At 47.9% G+C, this 27,758-nt stretch overlaps 1 protein-coding gene across 7 annotated transcripts in view; it reads left to right on the top strand.

Annotated features, from left to right (window-relative positions):
• The window catches only part of DLG2 (discs large MAGUK scaffold protein 2), a 2,047,541-nt gene that overhangs the window by 713,808 nt on the left and 1,305,975 nt on the right, over positions 1-27,758 (top strand). Inside the window, exon 1 of one of the 7 annotated variants that reach the window (XM_073612836.1) lies at positions 14,823-15,715. The exons of 5 other annotated variants lie outside the window; for them this stretch is intronic. In XM_073612836.1, the coding sequence (XP_073468937.1) occupies positions 15,608-15,715 (108 nt within the window). In that variant the 5' untranslated portion in view covers positions 14,823-15,607. Of the gene's footprint in view, positions 1-14,822; positions 15,716-27,758 lie in introns of those variants that run through there. One more of the 7 variants, XM_073612844.1, reaches the window with a different exon arrangement.

Genomic DNA, 27,758 nt, shown 5'->3' with positions numbered 1-27,758 from the left:
TTTTGTTCAGAAATGAATGGCTGTGTGTTGAGTTATTTTTAGAGGACAGCAAATGTACACTGTTATACAAGCTGTACACTCACTACTTTACATTGTAGCAAAGTGTCATTTCTTCAGTGTTGTCACATGAAAAGATAGAATAAAATATTTACAAAAATGTGAGGGGTGTACTCACTTTTATGAGATACTGCGTGTGTATATATATATATATATATATATATATATATATATATACATACATATTATATATATTACTATTGCAGGTACTTCCTTTGTGCTTTGGGACAGGCAGGGCCACCAGTGCACCCAGTACTGCCAGTACTGGAGGAACTAACTATCCATATAGTTAAAGACTTAAATGAAGTGCAGGGGAGTCAGAGGATGCAATTCACTTTTTGCATACCACCATGCCCTTGATAATTTTTTAATTACAAGTCAAAAGAAAGAAAGAAAGAATAGACTATGTGGATACTAAACACTAGGATCGCTTTGATAGGGGTGGCCAGGTGGAGATAAAAACAGCTGGTAGAGCCGCAATGTTACTGTTCCCAACTGCTCACCTTAAATATAACATGCAGCCAGAGGGGCTGAACACATGTCACGGCCCCAATGCTTTACTTGTTTTGGTGGCACCCTGGCATGGGGTGTAATTAATAGTTGGGTCTTGACCCAACTATCAATTATAAATAGGCAGCAGGCAGAAGAGTAGTCAGATCTAGGCAGACATTAGAGTAGTCAGATCTAGGCAGACATTAGAGTAGTCAGATCTAGGCAGACATTAGAGTAGTCAGATCTAGGCAGACAGAAGAGTAGTCAGATCCAGGTAGGGGTTTAGGAAGTCAGCAGGCCAAAGAGTAATCAGATTCGGGCAGGCAGCAGGCAGAAGAATAGTCAGATCCAGGCAGTGGTCTTGACAGGCATTAGGGTAGTCAAGTCCAGGCAGGGGTCTTGGCAGGTGATGGGCAGAGAAGTAATTAGGTCCAGCCAGGGGTCTTGGCAGGCAAATGAGTAGTCAGGTTTAGACATGTAACTTGGCAGGCAGAAGCATATTTAGGTCCAGGCAGGGGTCTTGGCAGGCAGCAGGCAGAAGAGTAGTCAGATCCAGGCAGGGGTCTTAGCAGGCAGTAGGCAGAAGAGTAGTCAGATCCAGGCAGGGGTCTTAGCAGGCAGCGGGCAGAAGAGTAGTCAGATGCAGGCAGGGGTCTTAGCAGGCAGTAGGCAGAAGAGTAGTCAGATCCAGGCAGGGGTCTTAGTAGGCAGTAGGCAGAAGAGTAGTCAGATCCAGGCAGGGGTCTTAGCAGGCAGCGGGCAGAAGAGTAGTCAGATGCAGGCAAGGGTCTTAGCAGGCAGTAGGCAGAAGAGTAGTCAGATCCAGGCAGGGGTCTTAGCAGGCAGTAGGCAGAAGAGTAGTCAGATCCAGGCAGGGGTCTTAGCAGGCAGCGGGCAGAAGAGTAGTCAGATGCAGGCAGGGGTCTTAGCCGACAGTAAGCAGAAGAGTAGTCAGATCCAGGCAGGGGTCTTAGTAGGCAGAAGAGTAGTCAGATCCAAGCAGGGGTCTTAGCAGGCAGCGGGCAGAAGAGTAGTCAGATGCAGGCAGGGGTCTTAGCCGACAGTAAGCAGAAGAGTAGTCAGATCCAGGCAGGGGTCTTAGTAGGCAGTAGGCAGAAGAGTAGTCAGATCCAGGCAGGGGTCTTAGCAGGCAGCGGGCAGAAGAGTAGTCAGATGCAGGCAGGGGTCTTAGCAGGCAGTAGGCAGAAGAGTAGTCAGATCCAGGCAGTGGGCAGAAGAGTAGAGAGGTTCAGGCAGAGGTCTTGTCAGGTGTCAGGCAGAGAAATAATCAGGTCGAGTTAAGGGTCCTGAGTAGTTAGGTGCTGAAAGAGGTCTTGGCAGGAGTCAGGCAGAAGAATATTCCAGGACAGTAATAATGAACAGTCTTGCAGGTAATTCTGGAAGTGTCTTCGTGGACTCTGCCAGTACCATTGGAAGTACTAGCAGTAATTCTGCGGGTGCCATAGGAAGAACTGGCAGATATTATGAAAGTCCTGGCATGGCTTCTGCGAGTACCATTGGATGTACTGGCAGGGATACTGTGAGTACAATTGGAAGTGCTGAAAGATATTCTGGAAGTGTCGGCGTGGATTATTATTATACAGAATTACTATAGAGCCAACAGTTTGCGCAGCACTTTACATCATGAGGGCAGACAGTACAATACAGTTCAATACAGGAGGAATCAGAGGGCTTTGCTCGTTAGAACTTGCAATCTAAAAATTCTGTGAGTACCATAGGAAGTGCTTGCAGGGATTCTGCAACTGTCAGCATGGATTCTGCCAGTACCATTGGATGTACAGGCAGGGATTCCTCAGGTGTCATTGGAAGTACTGGCAGGGATTCCTCAGGTGCCATTGGAAGTACAGGCAGGGATTCCTCAGGCACCATTGGAAGTACTGGCAGGGATTCCTTAGGTGCCATTGGAAGTACTGGCAGGGATTCTGCCATTACCATTGGAAAAACTAGCAGGGATTATGGAACTCCCAGCATGGCTTCTGCGCGTACCATTGGGAATACTGGAAGAGATTCTGGAAGTGTCGGCATGGATTATTATTATATAAGGGTTTATATAGTGCTAACAGTTTGCGCAGCACTTTATATTATGAGGGCAGCCAGTTACAATACAATTCAATACAGGAGGAATCAGAGGGCCCTGCTCGTTAGAGCTTACAATCTAAAAATTCTGTGAGTACCAGAGGAAGTACTGGCAGGGATTCAGTCAGTACCATTGGAAGTACTGGCAGGGATTCTACCACTACCATTGGAAGTACTGGCAGGGATTCAGCCAGTACCATTGGAAGTACTGGTGGGGATTCTGCCAGTACCATTGGAAGTACTGGCAGGGATTCTGCCAGTACCATTGAAAGTACTGGCAGGAATTCTGGAAGTGTCAGCAAGGATTCTGCAAGTACCATTGGAAGTACTGGCAGCGATTCTGCCAGTACCATTGGAAGTACTGGCAGGGATTCTGGAAGTGTCAGCATGGATTCTGCCAGTACCATTGGAAGTACTGGCAAGGATTCTGGAAATGTTATAGCACCAGAATACAGTTATCCCACATAGGGATTAATCTGCCTGGCAACAGACACTGACCATAATGAAAGAGAGTAGAGAGGAGTATGATGTATATTACACAATAATAGTGTTGTGACGGATCTTTTCACAGTTGTAACCAAGTACATCTGTACTTATCATACCTATTTTATGTAAAGAAAAATACAATTTGGAAAGGTTCTATTCATATGTTAGTGTTTAGTATGCACGTACTATAAATCCCCTCTATTCTTTCTTTGAAACTTTGTTCTCTATCCATATAATTTATACATTTATAAAAAAACTTGTATTCTTTCTATACATGTTTCAGTTATGGCTTGATCGACGCAGGCAGTGCCAGTACACACAGAACACGAGGTGCTGCCTTTGCAACGTGTCAGTGCCCCATCCGTCATCCCACCTATTGCGGGGGCAGCAGCCTCCATGTGTTATAGTACTATATTATTATATTTTACTTGCATTGTAATGTAGAATGCTGATCATTTGCCATGTCTTTGTGTTGTGTACTATTCCAGTCATTCCATTACTCATAACACCATTAAACAGCTCTCTAGCTTCCTTTGCTTTCTGTTTAACCTTCTTTGGCAAAGAAGCCGTACATAAAAGGGCGCAATTGCTGAATAAAGTAGTATGGCAGTTCATATTGAATGCATTAACTATGTATTATGACTTGGGAAAACGTATATAGAGAGTCACTGCATACTATTTTATAGCTGGTTCAGCCAAATCAACTGTAATGCTCATGCTGAACTCCTGGCATAGAGCTGCATACATAGCCGTGCTACATAAAAAAGGACATTTTTTATTTGTTTTGGGATGTGTAATTCTGTTTTGTAATCCAACTCGTCCTGACAGGCAGCACAGACAGATCCTTTACTTCTGTGGCAGCAGCAGCCTGACTTGGTCAAAAAGCACCCCCAACCTGCTGGTTGGTCAGTGAAGGATGAAAGTCTGGATGGTCCCCACACACCAAGATATTTTTCCAGTATCTGCTATCTTGGTTACAATAAGACAAGCTATGTATAAGGCCCCTTTCTTATGGAGCAGACTCCATCTTGATCAGCAGGGGATCTGTTCCCTGATCCCCTGCTGATTGGAGCAGAGCGGGCAGATGACAGGACGAAACTGAGTGGACATGGACAAAGTCTGCTTTGCTCTATGAGCGGCCTGGAGTAAACGGACTCTGCCTGTCTGTTTACACCTAACTACCCTACGATCCAAACTGCCTAGATGGAGGGAGACGGATCGCCTTCCATTTTTTTTTTTTTAAAGATTGGATTGGAGGTAGGTGGGTGTAAATGGACACCCAAACCCTGTCCATAAGGGTAAATGGACCGTCCAATCGTGTCTGCCTGAAAAACTGACTGGTGGACCTGATCGCAGGGCCGTCTTTTCGCATGGGCATGCTGGGCAGTTGCCTGGGGGCCCCATTTGCCTGGGGGGCCCCACCTGCCCAGCGACCCCAGCCAGGGCCTCTGGAGCAACTGCACTTTGCAAAGTGAACAGTCTATTTGCCTTTGGTGAATCAATCCAATCATGTCTTCCTGAAAAACTGACTGGTGGACCTGATCACAGGGCCATCTTTTTGCATGGGCATGCTGGGCAGTTGCCCGTGGGCCCCACTTGCCTGGGGGGTCCCACCTGCCCACCGACCGCAGCCAGGGCCGGACTGGCCTACTGGGATAACGAGAAATTTCCCGGTAGGCCGCCTGCCCTAGGGCCGCACAGTGAGGGTGCAATTGTGGGCACAGTGAGACTGCATTCATGGGTACAGTGAGGCTGTAATGGTGGGCACAGTGAGGGTGCAATAGTGGGCATAGTGAAGCTGCAATGGTGGGCACAGTGAGGCTGCATTTACGGGCACAGTGAGGCTGCAATGGTGGGCACAGTGAGGCTGCATTCATGGGCACAGTGAGGCTGCAATGGTGGGTACAGTGAGGCTGCAATGGTGGGTACAGTGAGGCTGCAATGGTGGGTACAGTGAGGCTGCAATGGTGGGCACAGCGAGGCTGCAATAGTGGGCACAGTGAGGCTGCAATAGTGGGTACAGTGAGGCTGCATTCATGGGCACAGTGAGGCTGCAATGGTGGGTACAGTGAGGCTGCAATGGTGGGCACAGTGAGGCTGCAATAGTGGGCACAGTGAGGCTGCAATAGTGGGCACAGTGAGGCTGCAATGGTGGGCACAGTGAGGCTGCATTCATGGGCACAGTGAGGCTGCAATGGTGGGTACAGTGAGGCTGCAATGGTGGGTACAGTGAGGCTGCAATGGTGGGCACAGTGAGGCTGCAATAGTGGGTACAGTGAGGCTGCATTTACAGGCACAGTGAGGCTGCAATGGTGGGCACAGTGAGGCTGCATTCATGGACACAGTAAGGCTGCATTTTATGGGCACAGTGAGACTGCATTCAGGGGCACATGAAAGCTGCATTTGATGGGCAATCATGCGTGATTGTGTAGACAGGGCCCCAGTGCACTGTATTGCCCGGGGGCCTATAATGCTCCTGAGATGGCACTGCCTGATGGGACCCTTCATCCTTGCTGATCTGTACTATTTGGGAGGACCTATTCTAAGTGGCCCCTTCAGGGATAAGCACTACGGACAAAATGGCAAACAGTGAACAATAACAGGTTTTGTATAACACTACAAACAACTGACTCACTGGGGTTGATTTACTAGAGCTGCACAATTCTAGCCAAAATGAGAATCATGATTTTTTTGCTTAAAATAAAACGATCACAATTCTCTCACAATTCTCGCGACATAAAATCTTTCACATTATACAAAAAAAATTGGGCTAACTTTACTGGTTTGTTTTCTTTTTTTTTTTTTTAATTCATTAAAGTATTTCTTTCCAAAAAAAAAAATTGCATTTGAAATACCGCTGCGCAAATACAGTGATACAGTGTGACATAAAATATTGCAACAACCACCATTTTTATTCTCTAGGGTCTCTACTAAAATATATATATATAAAAAAATGATTTTAACTTGAAATCAACAAATGTCAGAAAAAGGTTTAGTGTTTAAGTGGTTAAACTTTCCTCACTTACACACAAAGTCTATTCCTTTGACAGATTGTTAAAATATTTATACTTAAGAGCCCTTGCACACTGGGGCGGGGGGCGGCGTCGGCGGTAAAACGCCGCTATTATTAGCGGCGTTTTACCGTCGGTATGCGGCCGCTAGCGGGGCGGTTTTACCCCCCGCTAGCGGCCGAGAAAGGGTTAAATACACAGAGGCGCTTTGCCGGCGGTATAGCCGCGCCGTCCCATTGATTTCAATGGGCAGGAGCGGTAAGGGAGCGGTATACACACCGCTCCTTCACCGCTCCGAAGATGCTGCTGGCAGGACTTTTTTTACCGTCCTGCCAGCGCATCGCTCCAGTGTGCAAGCCCTCGGGGCTTGCACACTGGATACACAGCAGCGGCACTTTCGGGGCGGTTTGCAGGCGCTATTATTAGCGCAATAGCGCCTGCAATACGCCCCAGTGTGCAAGGGCTCTAAGTTCCACTGCTAAAGAATGTTGTGATTCTTGGCAGACTGCCCGTTTTTTTTCTTCCTTTCTTTTAATGGCTTCAGAAGAGCAGAGAGAATTCTTTGCATAGAAAGAATCGTGAAACACTTTTGTCAAGATCGCAACGGGAAAAAAACGCGAAAACGATTCTTGACGATTAATCGTGCAGCTCTATGATTTACTAAAGTCAAATAGACTGCAAGGGCAGTTGCTCTAGAGCTTATTAAATGAGGAGAAGCTCTGCTGACTTCCATCGTCCAATCATGTGCAAGCAAAAATGCTGTTTTTTTTAAATTTTCCTTGCATGTGATTGGGTATTGTTTGTAAAGTGAAACTTTACCTTATTTACTAAGCTCTGGAGCAGCTGCACTTTGCAAAGTGAACAGTCTATTTGCCTTTGGTGAATCAACCCCATTATCTCTGCACCTGTACCCTAGGAATGGAGGGGTCATAACTAAGGGGCAATCCTGGAAGCTAAAGATCAGTCTTTCCAAGCCCCACCCACTGGGCAGTGTATTGATAATTGTTGGGGCCCAACGTTCCGCCACTGGAGCACTCAGATTTGAGTGAATCCCACACAGGGTGTAAAGTACCCAAACTATGTCCTAAAATACTGCTACTTTAATCACTCCAATAAGGGGCATTTTCACCCCCTTCCTGCCCAGGCCAATTTTCAGTGCTGTCGCATTTAGAATGACAATTGCGCGGTCATAACACACTGTACCCAAATGACATTTGGGTATCATTTTTTTTTCCCACAAATAAAGCTTTTTTTTTGGTGGTATTTTATCACCTCTGAGGTTTTTATTTCTTGCGCTATAAACAAAAGAAGAGTGACAAGTTTTGAAAAAAAATATATTTTTTACTTTTTGCTATAATAAATATCCCAATTAAAAAAAAAAAAAAATTTCCTCAGTTTAGGCCGATATGTATTCTGCTACATATTTTTGGTAAAAAAAAAAAAATCACAATAAGCGTATATTGATTGGTTTGCGCAAAAGTTATAGCGTCTACAAAATAGGGGATAGATTTATGGCATGTTTATTATTTTTTTTTTTATACTAGTAATGGCGGTGATCTGAAATTTTTAGTGGGACTGCGACATTGCGGCGGACACCTTGGACACTTTTGACACTATTTTGGGACCATTCACATTTATACAGCGATCAATGCTATAAAAATGCACTGATTACTGTGTAAATGTCACTGGCAGGGAAGGGGTTAACACTAGGGGGCGATCAAGGGGTTAAATGTGTTACCTAGGGAGTGATTCTAACTCTAGGGGGAGGGGACTCACAAGGGGAGGAGACCGATCGTTATTCCTCTGTACTGGGAACACACGATCGGTCTCCTCTCCCCTGACAGGACGTGGACCTGTCCCGGCTCTGTTACCGATAATCGCGGGTGCTCGGCAGACATTGCAGCCGCCGGGCACGCGTAACGGCTTCCGAGTGACGGCGTGCGCCCCCTAGATTGACGGGAAGCCCAGGATGTCATATAACGCCCACCCAGGATGGGAGATCCCTCCTGCGGACGTCATTTGACAATAGCCGGGATGTGAAGTGGTTATGAATTGAGCAGGAAGTTATAGCTAGTGGCCTCTCACCACCTAGTGATCTGTGATTATTCCTCTTCCCGCTCTCTAGCATCCAGAATGGGGGACGCTGGCTATGACTCAGGACCTGTTGGTGTTGACCACTCACAGAACCAAAAATGCCAGCAGCATTCACAGCTGTGACCTCAGTGTACATGTGGCAGCAGAGTCTCTATCTCCAAAACCGAGGTGAATCCCAAATAGAGTTGCCACCTGTCCGGGATTCACTCGGACAGTCTGGGGTTTGAATCGTGTGTTCGGGTTTCAGGCGGGCTGAATCCTGGACACGTTATTCAGACCGGGCTGTGGATCCCCAAGTAACCAAGAGAGTCACACACAAATCTGTTGCCATCCGGGAGCTGTGGGTGTCTGTATGAGGGCAGGTTTGGCATCACTGGGGGGGGCAGGGTGATGATGTCAGCAATAGCAATTTGGCCACAAACACTGTTGGTTGCAGCACGCTATGCGCACCACATGCCTACTGTCCTTGGGGCACCCAAAGGTGTCCCAGGCTGCTAAAATGTTCGGATTTGGCTTGAAGAAAAGGTGGCAACCCTAATCCCAGATAGCGAGCAATTGTGCTGCAAGTTTGAAAATGACTTGCTAAGCTATTGCTTAGACAATTTGTTGCACAATTGCAGCAAGTCCGCATTGCATGACTCCAGATCAACTTTCTTTGCAAACATTCTGCAAGTTCTGGTTCAGTTATGTTGTGCAATAGTCATCCCACCACAGGGGGGCACTGTGGCTGGATTTTCATGCTGTAGACTTGCAGAGCTCTTGCTGTAGACTCACCACTGCAACTTTGCTTTTTGCTAGAGACTTGCCACGCAAATTTGCTACAAATTGGAAAAGTTGTGCTTCAAGTGCTCTGCAAGCGTACAACTTGCCATTGAAAATGTGCAGCAAAGTTAACAGACTTACAATTCAACACTGCCACAAATTTGTGGCACGTTAGCCTTGCTATCCGGGATGATCCAGTAACTTTCTGACAAAGCAGCCCACTCAGATAGTTGACCATAGCTCCCAACTGTCCCTGATTTGGAGGGACTGTCCCTGATTTGGAGCAATGTCCCTCTGTCCCTCTTTCCCCCTCATTTGTCCCTCATTTTGGTCTGATCTATATAGTTGTATATAAAATGCGCTTTTTATCTTTCAAAAAGTGTTTCCCAGTGCTAAACCTTTCATCCAATTTCTAAATTGCTGCATTTGTACATTTTAAAAGCCAATATAAAGAAATAAATAGTAGTGGTATAAAAAGCACTTGTGGATTAATTTAACTTTTTTTTGGTTAATTCTCCCTGTGGTTAACTCTCACTGCCCCCCCCCCCCCCCCCCCCACAAGACTGCCCCAAGCCCTGGCTTCTCCTTCCTCTTCCTTATCTTTCTAGCATATAGCCTCTGGGATTTGTAGTCCCACAACACTAAGCCCCGCCTCTCCAAGGACTACCACATCGCTGACAGGGGACGGGCTATTCAGGCTGTGGCTGCTTTCCAAAGAAAAGAACTGTAAGGGCCCTTTCACATTGCCCGCATGCTAAACACTCTGCTAAAACAGAGAGCGTTTAGCATGCGGGTAGCTGTCAGCTTTGGGCAGCAGCGAGGCGCGACAATGGACATGCATATTTTAGCGCATCACACGGTTTGGTTCTTTTTTGTCAATTTTTGAAATGCACAAAATCATGCTTCATTCATGTCACTGTACGGCAGTGCTCTGCGTTGGCATGCGATGCCTTCCCATACCTCCCAACTTTGTGAGATGGGAATGAGGGACACCTATCAGCAAAAGCATGCAGGCATAGGACACACCCCTGGCCACGCCCCCTTAAAGGAGAATTGTACAAAAAAAACAAGATTGGTTAAACCCACAAGTGCTTTATTACCACTACTATTCCTTCATATTGTCTTTTGGAATTTACAAATGCAGCAATTTAGAAATCAGATGAAAGGTTTTGCGCTGGAAAACACTTTTTGAAAGATAAAAAGTGCATTTTATATACAACTTTATAGATCAGACCAAAATGAGGGACAAATGAGGAGGAAGGAGGGACAGAGGGACATTGCTCCAAATCAGGGACAGTACCTCCAAATCAGGGACAGTTGGGAGCTATGGCTTCCTGTGAGGTATGATAAATCGCAGCATGTCTGCATTTCATGGCAGCTCACTGCATCTCACATGCAGGCTGGGTGACGGTGATAACGGTGACTGTCATTCTTGCAGTGCAGAAAAATATCAGTTACTGCACAGTGTGAACGAACCCCAAGACTTTCAATAGCTCTTACTAAATTGATTATGAAATGGAGTATGTAAAGACAGCATTTTTGGGTTTTTTTTCAGTGCATGTATTCACCACATGGGGGCAGCAACTGTGCCCAAAACTTTTGTCATTTCTAACATCTTGCTGAGCTACAACTGTACAGATCAGCAGAGAGCTTGTAGACTTGTACAGCAATTCTACTGAGATATTAGGACTGCAAGTATGGCATGCTAGGTCTTATTGTTCTACAGAGACAGGGGGAATACAGGCATAGAATGCTGGGACTTGCAGTTCTACAGAGATAGCATAGCTCCCAACTGTCCCTAATTTCGATGAACTGTCCCTGATTTGGAGCAATGTCCCTCTGTCCCTCATTTGTCCCTCATTTTGGTCTGATCCATAAAATTGTATATAAAATGCACTTTTTCTCTTTCTAAAAGTGTTTCCCGGTGCTAAACCTTTCATCCAATCTCTAAATTGCTGCATTTTTACATTTTAAAAGACAATATAAAGGATTAGTAGTGGTTAAAAAAAAACCCTTGTGGATTTAATTAAATGTTTTTTTCTTGGTTAATTCTCCTTTAAGGGGTGTGGCAGGGGGCGTGTCCTATGCCAACATACCTTTGCTAGTAGGTGTCCCTTATTCCCATCTCAAAATGTTGGGAGGTATGAGATAGGAAAAATGTAAGTACAGTATTGCATGCTGGCTGGGACTTGCAGTTCTACCAGGTCAGTTGTTGCTTGCTGGGACTTACACTCACCAGAAACTTTATTAGGTGCACCTTGCTAGTACCGGGTTGGACCCCTTTTTGCCTACAGAACTGCCTTCATTCTTGGTGGCATAGATTCAACAAGGTGTTCCTCAGAGATTTTGGTCCATAGTGACATGATAACATCACGCAGTTGCTGCAGATTTGTTGGCTGCACATCCATGATGAGAATCTCCACCACATCCCAAAGGTGCTCTATTGGATTGAGATCTGGTGACTGTCTGGAGGGGCTCTACCCCTGGGGCAGAGAGAGCAATGGAGGAGTAGTCAGTGGAGTCTTTTTGGAAGACGTCAGGGTCCCAGCAGGGCTCAGCGGAGGGGCCCACTGAAGAGAGAGGAGGCCTGAGTCAGAGTTTGAGTGGAGGCTCAAATCTGGAGTCAGGAAACTTCTCACGTGAGTGAGTGCTTAATTCAGGCATACCTTCAAGAGAGGTGACTACAGAGGTGACAACCCCACCAGGCAGGTCCAGGTGCTGCCAGGAGCGAGTAGGACACCAGCTCTCAGTGACTGAACTAGTGCAGCCAGGTGCAGTGCAAGACAGCCAAGCTTTGTACTACTACTTTAACTACTACTGCTGCTACTTTTCACCAGCACTACTTTCTAAAAGGGTTCTTCAGGATATTACAACATATAGCTTGAGCAATAAAGCTCGCAACCATCATACTTCCCAACTGTCCCTGATTTCGAGGGACTGTCCCTGATTTGGAGCAATGTCCCTCTGTCCCTCATTCCTCCGCATTTGTCCCTCATTTTGGTCTGATCTATATAGATGTATATAAAATGCACTTTTTATCTTTCAAAAAGTGTTTTCCAGTGCTAAACCTTTCTTCCAATTTCTAAATTGCTGCATTTGTAAATACCAAAAGCCAATATAAAGGAATAGTAGTGATAAAAAAAGTCCTTGTGCATTTAATTAACCTTTTGTTGGTTAATTCTCCTCTAACGGTGTGTGTCAGGGGGCGTGTCCTATGCCCAGGGGCAGACTGACCATTCGGGCACTCGGGCACTGCCCGAGGGCCCCATGCCACTAAGAGGCCCCATCAGGGTTGCCAGCCTCAATAAAACCAGGGATAGTATGTAAAAATCTGTGTTTTTTTAAAAATCCCAAGATTATAGCAGCCCGCCTCTCCAGTACCTTTTCAGTGTGTGTATGTGTATTCTGTGTGTGTATATACTGTGTGTCTGTGTGTGTATACTATATGTGTGTGTATAGTGTGTGGCCCCATAATCTATTGCCTGGGGACCCCATAATCTCCTATTGCCTGGGGGCTCCATAATCTCCTATTGCCCGGGGGCCCCATAATTTTCTCTTATTGCCCGGGGGCCCCATAATCTCCTATTGCCCAGGGGCCCCATGAGTTGTCAGTCCGCCCCTGCCTATGCCTACATACGTTTGAAAGTAGGTGTCCCTCATTCCCATCTCAAAATGTTGGGAGGTATGCAACCTGTTTCTGGGCAGCCAGAGACTTAGCAATCCTCAGTTTTTTTTAGTTCTACAGTGTTTCTCCAGTCTGGGGTATCCCTCTCTCCCATCCCTATCCAAGTTCATCATTCCCTAAATACAAACGCCTAGATGTGCCTGGTTGTGGGTGCTGTTACTTGTAGCACAGCGGCCCGGCTGCGCAAAATCACGTACCTGTACGTGATTTCGTGCACATGGTTTAGGGGAGCGTGCCGCTCCCGCTGTGATTAGACACAGCGGGAGCCAATCAGCGGGTCTCGCAGGACTCGAGGGCCGCCGCGACCCATCGATCGTTCACAGGAGAGATGGATCAGCTCGCCTGCCTGTGTAAACAAGGCAAACGGCGGATCTGTCAGGAAGGGAAAGAGAGATCTTGTGATTCAGCTAAGCTAAATTACGGATCTCTCTTTTCTTTTAGGGTCACACTGCCCAACACAGTTAGTAAACACCTCCCTAGGGAACATTTAACCCTTTGATCGCCCCTAGTGTTAATCCCTTCCCTGCCAGTGCCATTTATTCAGTAATCAGTGCATTTTTATAGCCCTGATCACTGTATTGGTGTCACTGGTCCCCAAAAAGTGTCAGATTTGTCCACCGCAATGTCTTTTTTTTTGGATATGTATTATAGCAGAAAGTAAAATATATAATACTGACACATAATCACACACATAGGTTGGACTTGATGGACTTGTGTCTTTTTTCAACCTCACCTACTATGTAACTTTTTTTTTTTTCAAAATTGCTGTTCTTTTTTTTGTTTATAGCGCAAAAAATAAAAAGCGCAGAGGTGATCAAATACCACCAAATGTACAATTCCAAGGTTGTGAGTTTGTGCCTCACCTGGAGCACCAAAAAAAATAAAAAAAATAGCACCAAAAGAAAGCTCTATTTGTGGGAAAAAAAGAACATCAATTTTATTTGGAAACAGCATCGCACGACCGCGCAATTGTCAGTTAAAGTGACGCAGTGCCGTATCGCAAAAAATGGCCTGGTCATTAACCACTCGCCGACCAGCTGCCGTAGTTTTACAGCCGCAGAATGGCACAGCTGGGAGAAACTACATTATGTTACGTCGCTTCACCCTGTGGCCACTAGGGGCGCACGCACGCCCGCTGCTCGCCCCCCCCGGAGCCAATGTGAGTGCCCGGCGGGCGCGATGACTGCCAGGCTCCCTCGATCGCCTGTGACACATCGAGAACCGGGATCTGTGTGTGTAAACACACAGTTTTTGGTTCTCTGAGGGGAGAAGAGACAGATCGTGTGTTCATACATAGTATGAACAGCGATCTGTCATCTCCCCTACACAGTCCCATCCCCCCTACAGTTAGAACACAGAGAGGGAACACAGTTAACCCCTTGATCGCCCCCTAGTGGTAACCCCTTCCCTGCCAGTGACATTTTTACTGTAATCAGTGCATTTTTATAGCACTGAACGCTGTATAAATGGCAATGGTCCCAAAAATGTGTCAAAAGTGTCCGATGTGTCTGCCATAATGTCGCAGTGCCAATAAAAATCGCATATCGCCGCCATTTCTAGTAATAAAAAAAAAAAAAAAGCTATAAATCTATCCCCTATTTTGTAGACGCTATAACTTTTGCGCAAACCAATCAATATACGCTTATTGCGATTTTTATTACCAAAAATATGTCGAAGAACATAAATCAGCCTAAACTGAGGAAAAAATTTGCTTTTTTTAAAAAAAAATGGGGATATTTATTATAGCAAAAAGTACAAAATATTGTGTTTTTTTCAAAATTGTTGCTCTTTTTTTTAAAAAAAAACGCAAAGGTGATCAAATACCACCAAAAGAAAGCTCTTTTTGTGTGGGAAAAAAAGAACGTCAATTTTGTTTCCGTGCAGCGCCGCACGACCGCGCAATTGTCAGTTAAAGCGACGCAGTGCCGAATCGCAAAAAAAACGGCCCGGTCATTCAGCAGCCAAATCTTCCGGGGCTGAAGCCGTTAAACTGCCCTAAAACACCCCAATCTTCCTTCCCACGTAACGGAAGAATTTTTGTTTTTTTTTAAAAAAACAATGCATTAACGCTGACAACGTTTCGAATTGATCGCCTCCAATTAATCAGCCCGCACATCTGTTCGGCCACAAAAAAAAAAAAAACGTGTATTATTTATAGTCGAGCGATGCTCACGGTTCAGGCTGCTCTGCAGGAAAAACCAAGCTCTGGCTCTTCCTGCAGTCTCTCTCTCTCTCTCTCTCTCTCCTGTCTCAGCTCTAGAATTATTCGCTGGCTTTGATCTGTCAGAGGATGCCTGGAAGTAAAGTCTGTGAAGGGGAATGAGCAGAGCCTGGCCATTGCAGTGGCTGCTATCTGTAAGGGGGATCACTTCATGCAGCTGTGCTTCCCAGTTGCTGGGCAGAGGACTAGAACCCCCCTGGACCTAGCTCCCGCTTTCCCCCCAGTGATGCCATTCTCTTTTAGCCAGGGGATACCGTTTGCGATGCTGAGGATTTTCTGCAGGTCTTCCCACTATGGATTGCAGTAGCCGGCTGGCTGACTCCCAAAGCTGCATTTGCAGTTTTCCGATGAAATAATAAAAAAAAAAAACAAAAAAAAAAAAAACGCAGGACTGGAAAAAAAATCTAAAATTCCTATCGCCTCCCGTCGTACAAGGCTTGGGTGCTTTTGGCATGCTGATTTGTTCCTTATTACTTTTTTTTTTTTTTTTCACCTGCTAGAACTCAATTGCCCGTGGAAAGAGGGAATTCCTATTAAGTCCTGCATCATCACCCGAGAATTCTTTTAACACCTGAATGGAACGCTGTGAATCCCTCGCTGATAGCAGAAGCTGCCTTACTTGTGAATGGCATATGTTGCTCGCCGGCGTTCCCCTGTGACCTGGATGGGTGACTAGGAAGGATGGCGCTGCTCCAGCTGTAAATGGAATGTCCCCCCCGGTGGTACTATTCAGCCCATTTTACACCAATGATTTGCCACTGCAAAGTTGCATGTACCAACAATACTTTGTCTTTGATGTTTGGCTGTAAGGTAAGCCGCAGCTCTTTTCTCTTGTTGTACCGTAAAGGTGAGCGCCGTGATTTTGGCGACATTGATTTTACCATGAAATGACTGCTTTCCCTTACAATTTCACTCTTTCAACTATTTAGACTTAAAATAAAAACAACAAAAAAAATGTAATTTCTCTCTTTAATTAGAGGGCATGTTTTTGTTTTGGGGGGTGTGTTTAGGTACTTTCGTTTATGCCAGTGGTTTCCAAACTGCGGCCCTGGGGCCGGATGTGGCCCTTTGCTCGCTTTTATCCGGCCCTTAAGGCATAGTTCCTGCCACTGACACCAACCATGGGACACTATTTCTTCCACTGACACCAACAATGGGACACTATTTCTTCCACTGACACCAACAATGGGGCACTATTCCTCCTACTGACACCAACAATGGGACACTATTTCTTCCACTGACACCAACAATGTGACACTATTTTTTAGACTGACACCAACAATGTGGCACTATTTCTTTCACTGACACCAACAATGGGACACTATTTCTTCCACTGACACCAACAATGGGGCACTATTCCTCCCACTGACACCAACAATGGGACACTATTTCTTCCACTGACACCAACAATGCAGCACTATTTCTTCCACTGACACCAACAATGCGGCACTATTTTTTCCACTGACACCAACAATGGGGCACTATTTCTTCCACTGACACCAACAATGGGGAACTTTTCCTCCCACTGACACCAACAATGGGGAACTATTCCTCCCACTGATACCAACTATTTCTCCCCGTAATACCAAAGATCGGGCATTGTTTACTCCCACTAAGCACAGTCAGCCCCCCTAAAGTCTGAAGGACGGTAAAATGTCCCTTTCTTTAGAAAGTTTGGAGACCCCTGGTATATGCCATTTTGTGATTTAACTTCCTTTTTTTTTGCGTGTTATTTATATACTTTTTATTCAACTTTTGTTGCTGTTTTTCTTTATTATATTTTTTTCAATAAAAGTTTTTATATTTATTTTTAAAGTAAAGCAAAATATTGTTGCTAATAGCAGGTCGAGTATAGTTTATTGGTGCTTCTATAACCCTATGGCCCCTTTCACACGGGGCGGATCTCGGGTTGCCACTTTTTCTTAAAGCCAAACCCGAACACTTTAGCGGCGCACAGCACATTTTTAGTTTTTCAGCATACACTATAGGATTGTAACAGACCTTGGACACCTTTGGGAGCTCCAAAGAGAATAGTAATGTGGAATGCATAGTGCCCCCTCACCAGAGGCGTAACTAGAAACTTCAGGGCCCCGTGCAAGAAATCATGAAGCCCCCCCCTGCCAAAATGCATGATTTTGATACTTTTTTGGGGGGGGTGGCAGCAGTGGTTTTGAGGGGGCGGCAGCGGTGGTGCTGGGGGGGTGGCAGCGGTGGTAGTTGAGGGGGATGGCAGCGGTGGTAGTTGAGGGGTGCTGGCAGCGGTGGTACATGAGGGGGGTGGCAGCGGTGGTAGTTGAGGGGGGGTGGCAGCGGTGGTGTTGAGGGGGGTGCCTGCGGTGGTACTTGAGGGGGGTGGCAGCGGTGGTAGTTGAGGGGTGGTAGCGGTGGTAGTTGAGGGGTTGTGGCAGCAGTGATGTTGAGGGGGGTGGAAGAGGTGGTGTTGAGGGGGGGTGGTAGTGGTGGTACTTAAAGGGGAAGTGGCAGCGGTGGTGCTGAGGGGGGGTGGTAGTGGTGGTACTTGAGGGGAAGTGGCAGCGGTGGTGCTGAGGGGGGGTTGGCAGCGGTGGTGCTGAGGGGGGTGGCAGTGGTGTTACTTGAGGGGGTGGCAGCGGTGATATTGAGGGGGGGTGGCAGCGGTGGTGCTGGAGGGGGGTGGCAGCGGTGGTGTTGGGGGGGTGGCAACGGTGGTACTTGAGGGGGGGTGGCAGCGGTGGTACTTGAGGGGGGGTAGCAGCGGTGGTGTTGAGGGGGAGTGGCAGTGGTGGTACTTGAGGGGGATGGCAGCAGTGGTAGTTGAGGGGTGGTAGCGGTGGTAGTTGAGGGGTGGTGGCAGCAGTGATGTTAAGGGGGGTGGCAGCGGTGGTGTTGAGGGGGGGTGGTAGTGGTGGTACTGGAGGGTAGGTGGCAGTGGTGGTGTTGAGGGGGGGTTGGCAGCGGTGGTGCTGAGGCCAGGGGGTGGCAGCGGTGGTGCTGAGGGCGGTGGCAGTGGTGGTACTTGAGGGGGTGGCAGCAGTGGTACTTGAGGGGGGTGGCAGCAGTGGTACTTGAGGGGGGTGGCAGCGGTTATATTGAGGGGGGATGGCAGCAGTGGTACTTGAGGGAGGTGGCAGCGGTGATATTGAGGAGGGGTGGCAGCGGCGGTGCTGGAGGGGGGTGGCAGCGGTGGTGTTGGGGGGGTGGCAACGGTGGTACTTGAGGGGGGGTGGCAGTGGTGGTACTTGAGGGGGGGTAGCAGCGGTGGTGTTGAGGGGGAGTGGCAGTGGTGGTACTTGAGAGGGATGGCAGCAGTGGTAGTTGAGGGGTGGTAGCGGTGGTAGTTGAGGGGTGGTGGCAGCAGTGATGTTAAGGGGGGTGGCAGCGGTGGTGTTGAGGGGGGGTGGCAGTGGTGGTAGTTGGGGGGGGTGGCAGCGGTGGTAGTTGAGGGGTGGTAGCGGTGGTAGTTGAGGGGTTGTGGCAGCAGTGATGTTGAGGGGGGTGGCAGAGGTGGTACTTGAGAGGGGTGGCAGCGATGATGTTGAGGGGGGGTGGTAGTGGTGGTACTTAAGGGGAAGTGGCAGTGGTGGTGTTCAGGGGGGGTGGTAGTGGTGGTACTTGAGGGTAAGTGGCAGCAGTGGTGCTGAGGGGGGGTTGGTAGCGGTGGTGCTGAGGGGGGTGGCAGTGGTGGTACTTGAGGGGGTGGCAGCGGTGATATTGAGGGGGGGTGGCAGCGCTGGTGCTGGAGGGGGGTGGCAGCAGTGGTGTTGGGGGGGTGGCAACGGTGGTACTTGAGGGGGGGTGGCAGCGGTGGTACTTGAGGGGGGGTGGTACTTGAGGGGGGGTGGCAGCGGTGGTACTTGAGGGGGGGGTGGCAGCGGTGGTGTTGAGGGGGAGTGGCAGTGGTGGTACTTGAGGGGAGTGGCAGCAGTAGTAGTTGAGGGGTGGTGGCAGCAGTGATGTTGAGGGGGGTGGCAGCAGTGGTGTTGAGGTGGGGTGGCAGTGGTGGTACTGGAGGGTAGGTGGCAGTGGTGGTGTTGAGGGGGGGTTGGCAGCGGTGGTGCTGAGGCCAGGGGGTGGCAGCGGTGGTGCTGAGGGGGGGTGGCAGTGGTGGTACTTGAGGGGGTGGCAGCAGTGATATTGAGGGGGTGGCAGCAGTGGTACTTGAGGGGGGTGGCAGCGGTTATATTGAGGGGGGATGGCAGCAGTGGTACTTGAGGGGGGTGGCAGCGGTGATATTGAGGAGGGGTGGCAGCGGTGGTGCTGGAGGGGGGTGGCAGCGGTGGTGTTGGGGGGTGGCAACGGTGGTACTTAAGGGGGGGTGGCAGCGGTGGTACTTGAGGGGGGGTGGCAGCGGTGGTACTTGAGGGGGGGTGGCAGCGGTGGTGTTGAGGGGGAGTGGCAGTGGTGGTACTTGAGGGGGTGGCAGCAGTGGTAGTTGAGGGGTGGTAGCGGTGGTAGTTGAGGGGTGGTGGCAGCAGTGATGTTGAGGGGGGTGGCAGCGGTGGTGTTGAGGGGGGTGGCAGTGGTGGTAGTTGAGGGGGGGGTGGCAGCGGTGGTGTTGAGGGGGGTGCCTGCGGTGGTACTTGAGGGGGGTGGCAGCGGTGGTAGTTGAGGGGTGGTAGCGGTGGTAGTTGAGGGGTTGTGGCAGCAGTGATGTTGAGGGGGGTGGCAGCGGTGGTGTTGAGGGGGGGTGGTAGTGGTGGTACTTAAGGGGAAGTGGCAGCGGTGGTGCTGAGGGGGGGTGGTAGTGGTGGTACTTGAGGGGAAGTGGCAGCGGTGGTGCTGAGGGGGGGGTTGGTAGCGGTGGTGCTGAGGGGGGTGGCAGTGGTGGTACTTGAGGGGGTGGCAGCGGTGATATTGAGAGGGGGTGGCAGCGCTGGTACTGGAGGGGGGTGGCAGCGGTGGTGTTGGGTGGGTGGCAACGGTGGTACTTGAGGGGGGGTGGCAGCGGTGGTACTTGAGGGGGGTGGCAGCGGTGGTACTTGAGGGGGAGTGGCAGTGGTGGTACTTGAGGGGAGTGGCAGCAGTGGTAGTTGAGGGGTGGTAGCGGTGGTAATTGAGGGGTGGTGGCAGCAGTGATGTTGAGGGGGGTGGCAGTGGTGGTGTTGAGGGGGGGTGGCAGTGGTGGTACTTGAGGGTAGGTGGCAGCGCTGGTGTTGGGGGGGGTGGCAGCGGTGGTGCTGAGGGGGGTGGCAGCGGTGGTGCTGAGGGGGGGTGGCAGTGGTGGTACTTGAGGGGGTGGCAGCGGTGATATTGAGGGGGGTGGCAGCGGTGGTACTTGAGGGGGGTGGCAGCGGTGATATTGAGGGGGGATGGCAGCAGTGGTACTTGAGGGGGGTGGCAGTGGTGGTACTTGAGGGGGGGTGGCAGTGGTGGTGTTGAGCGGGGTGGCAGCGGTGATGTTGAGGGGGGTGGTACTTGAGGGGGGTGGCAGCGGTGGTTCTGAGGGGGGGTGGCAGCGGTGATGTTGAGGGGGGTGGCTGCGGTGGTACTTGAGGGGGGTTGGCAGCGGTGGTGTTGGGGGAGTGGCAGCGGTGATGTTGAGGGGGGTGGTACTTATGGGGGGGTGGCAACGGTGGTACTTGAGGGGGGTAGCAGCGGTGGTACTTGAGGGGGGTTGGCAGTGGTGGTCCTTGAGGGGGTGGCAGCGATGATACTTGAGGGGGTGGCAGCGGTGGTGTTGAGGGGGGTTGTACTTGGGGGGTAGCAACGGTAGTACTTGAGGGGGGTGGCATCGGTGGTACTTGAGGGGGGGTGGCAGCGGTGGTGCCATCCTCTCCCACCACCACCTCGAATGGACAAGCGGCACGGCAGGCCTCTCAGTACCACAGCACAGACATAATGGACAGGATAGGTGGGCCCCTCACACTGACAGACGGGTGGGCGGCGGGCCCCCCTGAAGTGGCGGAACTGCAGGGCTCAGTCGCAAGTGCGACTGCTGCGACTCTGATAATTCCGCCCCTCACCCTCCTGTCAGGCACTGTTCCCAGACACATTTCTGTCTGAATATTGTGTCCAGGTTTAAGGCGGACTGGAACCCGGACACATGATTCAAAACCTGGACTGTCCGGGTAAATCCGGACAGTTGGCAACCCTAGGCGGATCTGCTAGACGGACTCCGCTAGCTCAGTGAGAAGAGCTCTGAGAGCTGATTGGAGGGAAGGGACACATCCCCCTTAACACAGCACACAGGAACAGAGCTGAGAGAATAGAAAATGAAAAGAGGGCGCACTGGCCTAGTGCATTATCCAACAGATTGATTAAAAGATATGAATAAAATCATAAAGATGTCTACTCATAAACATAAGTTAAAAAGACGCTCGTAAGGCCACATGTGTGGCTATCTCTCATCGGTTGCTCGACTCACCAATCCTGGAAATGGGGGGTCCTGGGTGAGATCCTGACGTGTTTCGAAGGACTGGCCTTCTTCTTCAGAGCCAGGAACAGAGCTGAGGCTGTCAATCTGTTGGAGGTCCCTCCCCTGTCACCTTTTTACTCTTGGTGTCAGGAAAACTTGTTAGAAGTGATTCATGCCGATAGCAGATCCCAGGCAGTAGACAGAAATGACACTTTGTACTCTTAATTGAGACAGGTACACACTATAACAACATATTATTTGTTCATATTTCATATCTGAGGTTTACAACCACTTTAAAGTAGATGAAAAGGTTACACAAACCCATCTGTTAAATCTTACTTGCCTATTGCTCTGACACTCCCACATATATAAAAGAAAAAAAAGAAAGAAAAAAAAGAAAACGCCAAATAAATAACTTTGTTTTATTCAGTCATAAGATTTTAACCACTTACTTACCGGGCACTTAAACCCCCTTCCAGCCCAGACCAATTGTTAACTTTCAGAGCTGTCACACTTTGAATGACAATTGCGCGGTCATGCAACACTGTACCCAAATGAAATTTTTATCATTTTTTTCACACAAATAGAGCTTTCTTTTGGTGGTATTTAATCACCACTTGCGTTTTTATTATTTGCTAAACAAACAAAAAAAGACAGAAATTTTTGAAAAAAAAAAAAAAAAACATGTTTCATAGTTTGTTATAAAATTTGGCAAACAGGTAATTTTTCTCCTTCATTTATATTCGCTGATGAGGCTGCACTGATGGGCACTGATATGCTGCACTGATGGGCACTGATTAGCTGCACTGATAGGCACAGATAAGGCAACACTGATAGACCCTGATAGGTGGCACTGATGGGTGTCACTGATGAGTTTCACTGATGGGTGGCACTGATGGACACTGATAGATGGCACTGATGGACACTGATAGGTGACACTGATGGGCACTGTTAGGCACTGATAGGCAGTACTGCTGATGAGGCACTGAATGGTGACATTTATAGGTGACACTGTGGACACTGGTAGGTGGCGCTGGTGGGCACTGGTAGGTGGCACTGGCAGGTGGCACAGGTGGGCACAAATGACTCTGCAGAGCCTCTCCACGATCGGGACTGATGTCCCATTCACAGCCACCTGTGATCGGCTTTTTTTTTTCTCCTCACGCTATCAGTGTGAGGAGAAAAAATAGCCGACTACCGGCTCTGTTTACATCACATGATCAGCTGTCATTGGCTGACAGCTGATCATGTGGTAAGGGGTCGGGATCGATCCCTTACTCCGATCTGTGATCAGCTGAGTCTCATAGACTCGCTGATCACAGAGCGCGCCACGCGCCCCCTGCAGGGGGTGTGCAGGCCGCTGGAGCACGGGAGGACGTCTATTGACGCCCTCCCGGCAAAGTAGGTCCGCGCTGTAGCTGTCATTCGGCTATAGTGCGGACGGGAAGAGGTTAAACCTCCAATGTAACCCCCTTTCCCTGGTGCTGGTGGGCATGGATTTCCTGCCAGCCTATCACACCTATAGAGCTATGGACACTGGCGTGATGACGTCACTATTGAAAGTGATTAGGAAATACCCATCAGAGGGCCGACAATGCTGCTGCAAATTCAGCAGCATTGTCAGCCCTCCACAGGAAGTAAAAGCTACACGACTGCACCACCAAGATCTACATGTACCAACTAAGAACACAAAGAGAGATTAAAAAAATATTTAACAGAATATCTTTTTTAAAGTGGAACTAAACCCAGTTCCATTCCTGGAATGCTGGTATTGCTAACTGTTAAATTTGTTTGTCAAATTGTCAAACTATCCAATGGCTGGTGTCAGAACTGATCACATGTGTAGAACCATGGCAGTTGCAGTTTAAACAAAGACTAAGGTGGCAGCTTCCTTGGCTGAAAAGGATAAGAGGGTTTAGTTCCACTTTAAAGCATACAGTGTATTTAGGCAAATGTTTCAGTTGACCTGGAGTTCCACGAATTTCTTCTTCCCTGATCACTCGGTGCACAATGCATTGTTCCAAAATGTCTAAATGTTGCAGAAATCTCTCAATTTTAGTGGAAAGAAGGAAAATCCTTGGTTGTACCCATTCCTGCATTGTGCCAACACACCAGGGAAGAAAATAGCTTTTTTTCCGGCTCGGAGGCAAAGGGCAATTCAGCTAGAAGTTACTGTATGTCATCAGTCTCTAAAGGGTTTAATGTATCAGTCCATCCAAAACAAATGTCTCTGTCATGGGGGGGGGGGGAGTTGATTTGAATAGGCCACTGCCACAGCCACAACTCCTCCTGCCACACTCATTGTAATGTAAACATAAAAACCAGGGAGAGTCTCCGACAAAGAGATGACAGGTAGGCATAGGTGTGCGCAGCCTATTGCATTAGGGTGTGCACCCTAAAGCTCAAACACACATGCATGTGTCTACATATATATATATGACCCCGGCAAATTGATCTCTCTGCCTGCACAGTGAAAGAGAAGAGCATAGACACTTCTCTTATGACAGAGCCAGTAAGGGGTAGATCTTTCACATGTTCCTGCTGCTACACAGAGCGATAATACTTATGCACGTAGGGTGATTAGGGTGTGCCTGGGCGCACCCGGCACACCCTGTGCGCACGCCTATGCAGGTAGGTGGAGCTGGGAACACGAGTGCCGAGATCTCACTGCCCCAAAGGAATAAGAAACCAGCCGGTGATATATAGTTCCAGCAACTCTCAGTTTTGAGTGGAGTGATCCTTTAAGAAATAAACTGCCCCTCCTCTGCTTCAAATCACTGCAGACTGCGGCAGTCTTGGTCAGTTTCTAATTCTGAGCAGTTACTTATTTCTGCCTATAATAATTATTTTTGAGGCTAGAGATAAACAGTCTCTATTAAAGCATCATTTAAATCAGGACTATGGAGATTGTACCCTTCTGCTCCGCCGCCTTTATTTCCTGATGCCGAGTGCTGCAGTCTGTGTTGGAATCATTTCAGAAGTGAATGTAGCATGTCACAGTACATAGAAATTCTGAGTCCTCGGCCAGGGACTCCGGGGTCACATGCGGATGACAGTTCCTGTTGATGCTGCTTGTAGCTTCCTCCCAGCAGGTGCTCAGTATGTACCTGTCAGCCTGAAATACTGCAGCATTATGCTAGCTGGAATGCAAGCTAAAGATGACTAATGTACAGTATAAAGTTGTGATAGAAAGAGACATAAATAAACTAAAAGATAGATAGATAGATAGATAGATAGATAGATAGATAGATAGATAGATAGATAGATAGATAGATAGATAGATAGATAGATAGATAGATAGATCAAGAGATATATAATGATTGATATATTGATATAAAGATAGATAGGTAGATAGAACATTACAAAACATTACAGAACAAGTCCAGTTGAACTTGCCTATTTGGCTACCAGAAGTCTCTGCATTTTGTCCACCATTAATGAAGCTCGTGTGACAATTTTCGCTTGTGCTTCTTGCTTGATAAAGGACTTGTGCCGGTCATTCTGGTTTCTGTATACTTCTGCTGCTGATGTCTGTGCATTAAAAGAGATATTTTGACTTTTTGGATTGGATTTCCCATATTGCACGCTACTTGAATTGTGTTCCTTCATATTCCCACAAGGGTGTAGCTGTTGAATGGGTCAACATTTTGACGTGGCGTGCAAGCTATCTCTCAGCTGACTCGTGAACATGCTTGTGAGTTGACCAAGTTTGGAAATTGTATCATGAATAGATAAAATGCCGCCCCTCGATGATGCCTGAACAAAGATGGTGCTATTCTTGTGAAAAGAAAAGCAGATTAAAGTATTGTCTGGTGGAGTAATGTGATCTTTTTGATAGGTGACAAATCACTGTTATTCAATTTCCAGATTTTTAAAGAACTGACGTTAGGTTCACACCTATGAGTTTTTCTGTGCTTTTTGCAGTCCATTTAACATGGTTTCCTATGGAACTCCTTCCCATCTATGCATTTTTCAGCTGGTGCATTTGTGGAAAGGGTCAGGGACTTTTTTCCTTCAGGTTTTTTTATGCGTTTTACATGCGTTTTGCATTTTTTTTTCATAACAAACTGTGTATAGCTGGTTGTTAAGAAGTGGGCTGGGAAGCTGAATGTAAAAAACAAGAATTGCTGGCAATAAAAAAGTTGTGGGGTCCCCACCCAATCCATACAGAACCTTTGGGTCTGGTATTGATTTTGAGGGGAACCCCATGCCAAAATGTAAAAAAAAATGGCGTGGGGTCCCCCCCAAAATCCATACCAGACCCTTATCTGAGCATGCAGCCCGGCAGGTCAGGAAAGGGAAGGGATGAGTGAGCGCCCCCCCCCCCGGCCTATAGGTCTGGTATTGATTTTGAAGGGAACCCCACGCCAATTTTTTTTTTTTTTAAATGGTGTGGAGGGACCATAACAGGCCACATGCCCTCAATGTGAGTCTCTTCCCCACAACCCTGGCTGGTGGTTCTGCCCCAAAGCACCCCCCTCCATGTTGAGGGCATGTGGCCTGGTATGGTTCAGGAGGGGGGCTGCTCGCTCACCCCCCCCCCTTTTCTGACTTCATGGCCTTATGCTCAGATAAGGGTCTGGTATGAATTTTAGGGGGGGACCCCACGCCATTTTTTTAAAATATATTTGGCATGGGGTTCCCCTCAAAATCCATACCAGACCTGAAGGACTTGGTGTGGATTGGGGGGTGGGACCTCAAAACATTTTTTTTCCCCCGATTTTTGTATTACCGGCAATTCTGGTTTTTACATTCAGCTGTCAGCGGGGAACCCCGCTGACAGCTGATGACTCATTGGTTGTTAAGGACGTGGCACCCGACTTCCTGGCCTGCTCCTTAACAACCAGCTATACACAATTTGTTAAAAAGTAAAAAAAGCAAAACGAACGCAAAAACACAAGTACAAAAACACAAAATGCACCGCAAAAAAGTGTCTTAAAACCGCATCAACCGCAAGCGCATAGATGACCCTACGGTACAGGCTTCAGCCGCCGCTCCCAACCTCTATTACATGGAGAGGGGAGTTCTCCCAGGTTTTAACCCCTCCCTACCTAAGTACAAATACCAGGGTGGGAGGAAGGTTCCAGCTCCCAGTTTCCTTTACTGAAAATGAAGTTTGCATATTAGAGTGTCAAATCGTATTATTTCCATGTCACATTGATATATATTTTTCAGTTACTTCACAGAAAATATTTATTTTCTATTTTCCTATTATTATACCTGTTATAAGGACATTGAGCTGACTTCATTCAGCTGACATCTGTTCCTGACATACATAAATAATAGATGCTCTTTGCTTGACACTCTTCATTCTGTACATTTTTTCTTAATGTAGAAAAGCTTTTCATTTACTAATGCATGACAGGTCCTCCTTTGTGCAGCAATACTGTTTATCCTTACTCCAGCAATGCATCTGCCAGCTCAGCATTTTTCCATTTCTCTGACAATTCAGAGAACAAAAACCATTGGGATTCTGCTGAGATGATTTAAGAAAGCTCTACTGTACTTCACAAGGGATTAGTGGAGGGATTTTTGGTTCCTTTAGACCAGGAGTCTCCAAACTTTCTAAACAAAGGGCCACTTTGCTGTCCTTCATATGTTACAAAGGCCCGGACTGTGGCCAGAGGGAGTACAAAATGCCCCATCATTGGTATTGGGGGGGGGGTAGGAATAGTGCCCTATCATTGGTGTCAGTGGGAGGAATAGTGCCCCATCATTGGTGTCAGTGAGAGGAATAGTGCCCCATCACTGGTGTAAATAGATGGAATAGTGCCCCATCATTGGTGTCAGTGGGAGAAATAGTGCCACATCATTGGAATCAGTGGAAGGAATAGTGCCCCATCATTGTTATCGGTGGGAGGAATAGTGCCTCATCATTATAATCAGTGGGAGGAATAGTGCCCCATCACAGGTGTAAATAGAAGGAATAGTGCCCCATCATTGGAATCAGTGGGAGGAATAGTGCCCCATCATTGGTATCAGTGAGAGGAATAGTGCCCCATCATTGGTGTCATTGGAAGGAATAGTGCCCCATCATTGGTGTAAATAGATCGAATAGTGCCCCATCATTGGAGTCAGTGGGAGGAATAGTGGCCCATCATTGGTGTCAGTTGGATAAATAGTGTCCCATCATTGGTTTCAATGGGAGGTGTCACTTGGAGAAATAATGTCCCATCGTTAGTATGAATGGGAGGAATAGTGCCCCATCACTGGTGTAAGTGGGAGGAATAATGCCCCATTGCTGGTGTCAGTGGAGGAATAGTGCCCCATCATTGGTATCAGTGGAGGAATAGTGCCCCATCAGTGGTGTCAGGGGAGGAATAGTGCCCCATCACTGGTGTCAGTGGAAGAATAGTGCCCTATCATTGGTGTCAATTGGAGGAATAGTGCACCATTACTGGTGTCAGTGGGAGGAATAGTGCCCCATTGTTGGTGTCAGTGGAGAAATAGCACCCCATCATTGGTCTTAGTGGAGGAATAGTGCCTCTTTATTGGTGTCAATGGGAGGAATAGTGCCCC

Source organism: Aquarana catesbeiana, linkage group LG02 (genome assembly GCF_042186555.1).
Source record: "Aquarana catesbeiana isolate 2022-GZ linkage group LG02, ASM4218655v1, whole genome shotgun sequence".
Taxonomy (NCBI): domain Eukaryota; kingdom Metazoa; phylum Chordata; class Amphibia; order Anura; family Ranidae; genus Aquarana; species Aquarana catesbeiana.
This window is presented reverse-complemented; position numbering and strand designations above follow the sequence as displayed.